This window comes from Antrostomus carolinensis, unplaced genomic scaffold (assembly GCF_000700745.2).
Source record: "Antrostomus carolinensis isolate BGI_N321 unplaced genomic scaffold, ASM70074v2 scaffold8263, whole genome shotgun sequence".
Classification (NCBI taxonomy): Eukaryota; Metazoa; Chordata; class Aves; order Caprimulgiformes; family Caprimulgidae; genus Antrostomus; species Antrostomus carolinensis.
In genome coordinates, this window is record NW_010305804.1 from 1 (window position 1) to 6,990 (window position 6,990).

The 6,990-nt window shown below is 47.4% G+C and overlaps 1 protein-coding gene across 1 annotated transcript in view; it reads left to right on the top strand.

The window, feature by feature from the left end:
- Window positions 1-1,185: 1,185 nt before the first annotated feature.
- The window catches only part of FAM228B (family with sequence similarity 228 member B), a gene marked incomplete at its 5' end in the record, with an annotated part of 9,563 nt that continues 3,758 nt past the window's right edge, over window positions 1,186-6,990 (top strand). The window contains 3 exons of the mRNA XM_010164895.2: window positions 1,186-1,290; window positions 2,275-2,349; window positions 3,022-3,219. Coding sequence (XP_010163197.2) covers window positions 1,186-1,290; window positions 2,275-2,349; window positions 3,022-3,219 — 378 coding nt within the window. The remainder of the gene's footprint in view (window positions 1,291-2,274; window positions 2,350-3,021; window positions 3,220-6,990) is intronic.

Consider the following 6,990-nt stretch of genomic DNA (forward strand, 5'->3'; position numbering starts at 1 on the left):
CTCCTACTCCATGCAGTAGAACTGGGTGTGGATCTCTGTCTTTTCCTCTCCTCCTCTTTCCTCCTGCAACAAAGCTCTCTCTGTGTATCTATTCTTTGTTTAGGCCCATGGTTGTCTTCTGTTCAGCTCAATGGCCTCTCCTCCAGGTACCCCACCTACTTCTTTTCAGGACAGTCCTTTCCCTCACAAATATGGATTCACAGAGGCATTTTTTTAGTGCTCACTGGCCCAGCCTGGGCCGGGGAGTCTCTGCCTTGGAGCCAGGGGAGCTTTTCACTCTCACAAGGTGGCCCTTCCCCACTACCAAAAAACCAGCCCCCGCCCCAAACCCAACACATTCTCAACATTCCTTCAGCTGTAAAGAACCAAAGTTTAGGGGAATCCCAGGATATTTGGGTGTAATTGAGCACCTGTCTTGGAACTGGCCACCTAATACCACTGAGGTTCTAGACAGCGGTCTGATCTGTCTGTCTGCCCACCAGGGGTGCATTTCTGGCTTGGGCCTGAATTCATTAGTGAGTCCTACTTCGCAGGAACGTCTCTGTGCTTTCATCCCTCCCTCCTAGGCCTACTCAGAAACGTGCCTTACAGGAAGAAGTGTGTGCTCTGCCCTTCCTGTCAGCTTGTTGTAGGTTGAAGCCATCTAGCATCCAAGTACTGCATGAATCTTTCAGAGGAATCCCCAAAATGACTGCTGGTCAGCAGTATTGGTACGTTCAGAAATGATACCACAGCCTGTCTTACGCACGCACGAGTAGGCTGCTCACTCAGTGAGTGCTGCTCTGGTATTACAAGAAATGCTTGAACTGTGAGTCAGCAGAATTGAACATATTTATATATGTCTGTATATATATATATGTATCTTTCTCCAAAGAAGTGTGCCTGATCTATTAAAAGCACAGCTCTAAATTGGGTCATTCCAGTCCCTTTGTTTCTGTTTCATCTGTGTGAAATGTTTTCCACCTCCTGCCCTGCAGTATTCCTGGGAACTGCTGCAAGGATGTTACACTTCCAGCACAGAAATGACGAGGTTTGCAAGGCAGCACAGCGTGAAGACGTTGCGTCAACTTCTTACTGTTCTGTCCCAGTTTGTAGCTTGATTGTAGAAGCTGTATGAGAACCTGATCTTTATAAAGCACACTGGCTTTTTATGCAGACCTTTTCCTTTTTCACACGTTTATCCAGAGGTTCTCCTCAGCACCAGCAGGGAGTGGTGCAGCAAACAGATATTTTGGGACAAAAAATACTACCAAAGATTGGCTAACACAGAAGGATTTCTGTTGTGCAAAGGTATGAGTGGAGGAATGAAATGGAATGGAAGATAGGTTGCCCAAGGAAGTTGTGGATGCCCCCTCCCTGGAAGTGTTTAAGGCCAGGCTGGATGAGGCTTTGAGCAACCTGGTCTAGTGGAAGGTGTCCCTGCTGATGGCAGGGGGGTTGGAACTGGTTGAGCTTTAAGGTCCCTTCCAACCCAAACCATTCTGTGATTCTATATGAAGGGAGGAATGAAAAATGCTTATTTGCAAAGTCCTGTATAATGTGAGGTGTGTTTGGCATTGGGAAGGGGAACACTCTATAAATATCAATCCAGTGGGTTTTATTGAGCCCTTGCATCCTTTCAAGGTTGCTTTATTGAGTTCCACGTGATTTTATGTGTGGAAAAGTTTCCCATAAAACCTTAAACAAGCTTGTGACCGGGTAGAGTCATGGACTTAGCGAACAGCCCAGGCTGGAAGGAACCTCGAAAGATCATCTGGTCCAACCTTTTGTGGGAAAGGAACACTAGATGAGATTACCTAACACCCTGTCCAGTCACATCTCGGAAGCCTCCAGTGATGGGGACTCCACCACAGCCCCAGGGAGGTTGTTCCAGTGAATGATTGATCTCACTGTAAAAAGTTTATTTCCCATATTGGATGAAACCTCTCCTGGTGCAACTTGTACCTGTCGCCCCTTGTCTTCTCCGTGTGGCTCCTTGTGAAGAGAGAGCCTCTGCCCTCTTTGTAGCCATCCTTTCAGTACTGGCATGATGAGATGAGTTTCCCCCAGAGCTGCGACTTCTCCAGGAAGAAGAAACCTCACTCCTTCATTTGGAGGAGACCTAACTGCTTCAGTTCTGTAAGGATTCTTCAGACATCGATTATCCTGCCAGCTGAGTTATGGTATAACATGCCTTTAATCACAACACAAGTCATTATTTTGAATTCAAAGGTGATTCTAACTCCTACTGTCAGTCCTGCTTTTACTTCATTTGGTTTTTTGGTGTTTTGTTAGGCAGTACCTGAAGAAAATAGAGACATCTTTGCTTCTGCTCAGTGCATCCTGGACAGAGAAAATTATTTTGTGAAGGTAGGAAGTTCTATCTCTTCTCTGGTTTGCCATATGCTTTCCTGCATGGCAATTTTTTTCTCTCCATCAGTGATTCATGATAACATGTCACTTTGTATTCTTGGAAAACTAAATTTAGAAGTACAAGTTTCTGGCCTCCTCGGTCTCCTCGGGATAGGACTGTAGTGGTAACCCGAAATATGAGCTTAGGGATCACCTGTCTGTGGTGACTTACCTGCCTGTTTGCACCTAACTTGTTCTGTGGGTGTGATTAGATGGTGGTGGTGGGCCTGTGAATGAAGGGCAGGAGGGCTGATCTCTAGCAGAATGCCAGTGCTGCAGGGAGAAGGTCCTTCTGCTGCCTGTCTTGCACAGTCTGGTGTTCATCAGACTCCCACTCTGAAATGATTTCAGCTCACTAACCTGGTGGGAAAAAGTGAAGGATTTTCTGCCAGTCGTGCACTACAGCTTAAAAAATCAGAGTCTGAATGCCAGAGTCCCTGCAAGGGAGAGCTTGGAAACAAGTGGTGGGAAGTAGAGCGAGGAAGGAGCAGAAGGAAGGGCTGGAAAATGGGGCCCTTGCAGCAGTGACCAGCCAGGTGAGGTCAGCCAAGCTGTGTGGCTTCACCTGTGGACTCTTTAATGTGGTTGGCTAATAGGTTGTATGGTTTTTATTTTCTGTTTCTCACTTAGGAGGTGGACAGGTATTTGAATCACAACGACTTCTTAAATCTGAGAAAGAAGGAGATCCTGTACAAAAAATGGCTTCAGGCTGTTTCAGAGCCACTGCTGCAGAAAATGCAGGAGAAAATGGACAGCCAGTCAAGCGAAGAAATACGAAAAAGGAAAGAAGAACAACACTCTCTCTATTTGAACCACTGTAAAAAGAAGGTATCAGCGAGGAGTAGGTTTCTGTCCTGGAGAGGGTTGCATATAGAGGGACAGTATCAGGGGTTTAGCTGTTTGTGCTGCTCAGTTGAGTAGCCTGGAGTTCAGGTATGGTGGCTTACCTGTAACTTAGTCTTCCCAAGGACTTCTGCAGTGGTGGCATACGTGGTTACAGTCATTTGTGAAGTTCCCCATCAGATCTGAGCAATAGCATTGTTTGGTGCAGTGAGCACGTGCTGGGGTCTGAATATGGTGAGACACCACATTGTGGTGGGGTTTCCTCTGTGAGCAGGACCATTTAGAGGGAGAACCTTGGAAAGAGAACCTGGAAAAGAGAAGGCTCCGGGGAGATCTTATAGCTGCCTTCCAGAACCTGAAGGGGCTACAAGAAAGCTGGGGAAGGACTTTTCATAAGGACAGTTAATGACAAAACAAGGGGAAATGGGTTTAAACTGAAGGAGGGGAGGTTTAGATGAGATATTAGGAAGAAGTTTTTCACTGTGAGGGTGGTCAGACACTGGAACAGGTTGCCCAGAGAAGCTATGGATGCTCCCTCCCTGGAAGTGTTTAAGGCCAGGCTGGATGAGGCTTTGAGCAACCTGGTCTAGTGGAAGGTGTCCCTGCTGATGGCAGGGGGGTTGGAACTAGATGACCTTTAAGGTCCCTTCAAATCCAAACCATTCTATGATTCTGTCAGCTGAAACCAAAGGCTGAGGCTGTGGCTAGACAGGGGACTTATGTCCCAGCCAGAGCATTGCTGTGGTGTGGTGGGAGAGCACGAGTGAAACGATTCTGTGGCCTTTGATACTACTGATCAAGCTTTATAGAAGAAAAAAAGGTGGGAACAGGGAGACACCAACTGTTTTCTTGCATCTGAATGCAGGTGAATAGACCCAACTCATGGATTCTCTAGTTCAGTGTGTTTCAGTATTCATAAAAATTGTTAATTTTGTTGATTTTTGCTTCTAATTTCACACCACTGTTGAGTATCAGATCCCAGGACTCAACTTCCTGCATCTCAGGAGTGGATCTATAGAGAAGTGAGAGCAGTTACATCATCTGCCACTAACAGAATAGTATTTTATATAGAGAGGGTTTTTGTCAGTGGGAGCCACGGCACAGTGGAGTTCATAGAATCATAGAATGGTTTGGGTTGGAAGGGACCTTAAAGATCATCCAGTTCCAACCCCCCTGCCATCAGCAGGGACACCTTCCACTAGACCAGGTTGCTCAAGGCCTCATCCAGCCTGGCCTTGAACACTTCCAGGGAGGAGCATCCACAGCTTCCTTGGGCAACCTGTTCCAGTGTCTGACCACCCTCACAGTGAAGAACTTCTTCCTAATATCTCATCTAAACCTCCCCTCTTTCAGTTTAAACCCATTTCCCCTTGTTTTGTCATTAACGGCCCTTATGAAAAGTCCTTCCCCAGCTTTCTTGTAGCTCCTTCAGGTACTGGGAGGCCGCTATAAGATCTCCCCGGAGCCTTCTCTTCTCCAGGCTGAACAGCCCCAACTCTCTCAACCTGTCAAGTTATGAGACTGTAAACAAGTTCCTCATCCAGAAATAAAAATGTTGTGGGAGCTGTGTTGTTTTAATGAGAGCCAGTGGTCTCTGTTTCAAAGGTCTGATGGGAAAGTCCTGTGCATTTAAACTGCACCTAACAACAAAGAGCTGAAGTCCTGGGATTTAGGATATGTGGGGTGCACTGTACATGTCTGGGTCTGCGTTGGTCCATCTCACGAGCTTCTGTGTCAGGTCAGGACTGTGCTGGGTGGCCTCCAAAAGCAACGGCTGATGTACTGGGATGTTCCCTTCTCCCTGAACAAGCACAGCACCAGTGATCAGCCTCCACCTTTTCTCTGTGCCCTGTGGTGTCAGCTCGATCTTCAGCATGTCTGAAAAGCAGGCTGAAGCCCTTCAGAGTAACAGGACAATTAATTTGCATAATTTTGCATTAATCATGGCAGCATATGATAAGTTCTGCAGAACTTTGGATTGATTAATATACTGAATTCTGGCTGTGCACTTCTTTCTCCCTCCCTTCTTTTTGTACATTTTCTCTTGCTCTCTTCCCTGCTATTAGGCTTCCCCTTGTCCTGTTCCCCAGATCTCCTTACCTTCCTGTGTCTGTCATCATTCCATTCTCCCTTTCCATATCTGTTCATCTTCCTCCAGTCTCTCCTCTTGCTCTTTTTCTCTCCAGTCAACCCTTTTACTCCATCCCCAAGGCTCCCACTGTTTTGCCCCTCTTTATTCTTTCAGACTCCCCAGTGCTGTGTCTCACTCTCCTTGTTTCTTCTGATGATTCCTCCAAGTTCTCCACTGTTCTTTGCTTTCCAAAGTTTCCTTCTTCCCCTTTCCTCCATTCTCCTCCTTTGCTCTAACACTCTCTTTCCCCACTGTCCTTCCAGGTTCCTCCATCTCAGTTTTTCTGTCAGCTCATTTTTCATGCCATCTGAGCCATCCTCCTTTACCTCCCTTCCTTGACTCACCAGGGCTCCAGTGACCTGCTTGTATGTGGGGGGTTTTTTTGCCTTAAATCTGCCTCTTTTTCACCCCTGTTCACACCTCCTTACCCCCAGTCCCAGGGACAGATGTATGGTGAGATGATTGGCCATAGCATGAGGATGGCAGCAGCTCTGCTTTTCTTCTGGCATCGGCAGAAGTGCCACGCTGCAGCCTGCAAGGAGAGGGAGGTTTCCCTGGCATGGATCGCTGCTGTGTTAGCCACAACTCGGCTTCTGGTAGTCCAGGGTGTTGTAGGCACTGTGTGCTGCAATGCTTCAGAGTAAGACACCCTTCTGACTCAGTTTTTAAGAGCAATTGTTGCTCTGCTCTCTGCTCTCTGGGTGTGTGAGCGATAACACATGGACTGCGTGACGGGATCAGCCGTGGGTGTGCTGCACAGCACCGAGCACAAGCCACTGAGCTCTCAGCAGATACTGTAGTGGTAGAGCAAGGGGTGGCACTGCAGCTCTGCAAACTGAGGCACAGGGGGCTTCAGGCTCTCCAGGGACACAAACAGGAGATGGTGGGTGTGACTGCTGCTTGTTCTCCGGGGAATCACCAGACCCTGGGTAGCAGAGGCCCCTGCAGAAGCAGCAGTGTCCATGCTCAGCAGTAGTTGAAGCCCCGTGGAGCTGCTCAGGTGCTTGCTGGGTGTCTGGGAACAGCACAGGCCCCTGGGGCTTGGCTGACTGTGAGCACCTTCAGCCCAGTGACCTCTTACACCTACTGCAGATCCCAGTTGTTTGGGTTTGGGCTTGTCTTGCAGCACTCCTGAACTGTTCAGGTTAACGTGTGGTTTTTCCAACTCTCAACTTGAAATCACATCCACAGATTGCCAAAAGAGCTTTGTAGGGCTGAGACCTGGAGAGCCATGGGCTGAATGCTGCTCCCTTTTCTTCCTGGGACCCTGGGAGAATCATCTGCACAAGAAAGCTGAAAAACTTCATTTGCAAGGTTTTGGGAGAATGACTGAGAGCAGTAGGGAGAAATATTTTATGTGCTCGCCCTGTTCTTACTATTCTTAGGACATCACTTGTGGCCTCTGTTCTTTTGGTTTTCACTTATATGTTTTGTTTTGTCATCTGTACAGCTCTCATTTGATGCAGTTTAGGTAAGTCCTGGATTATTGGCTGCATGTTATAATTTGGAGATAAATGGCTGTTGTAATTCACCTTTCTCAGCATCAGGGTTGATCAGTGTGTCAACCTCAGCGTTTGTTCAGCTTCTCGATAGCCTGTTTGCCCTGGTGTTCTTTGGTCTTGGCA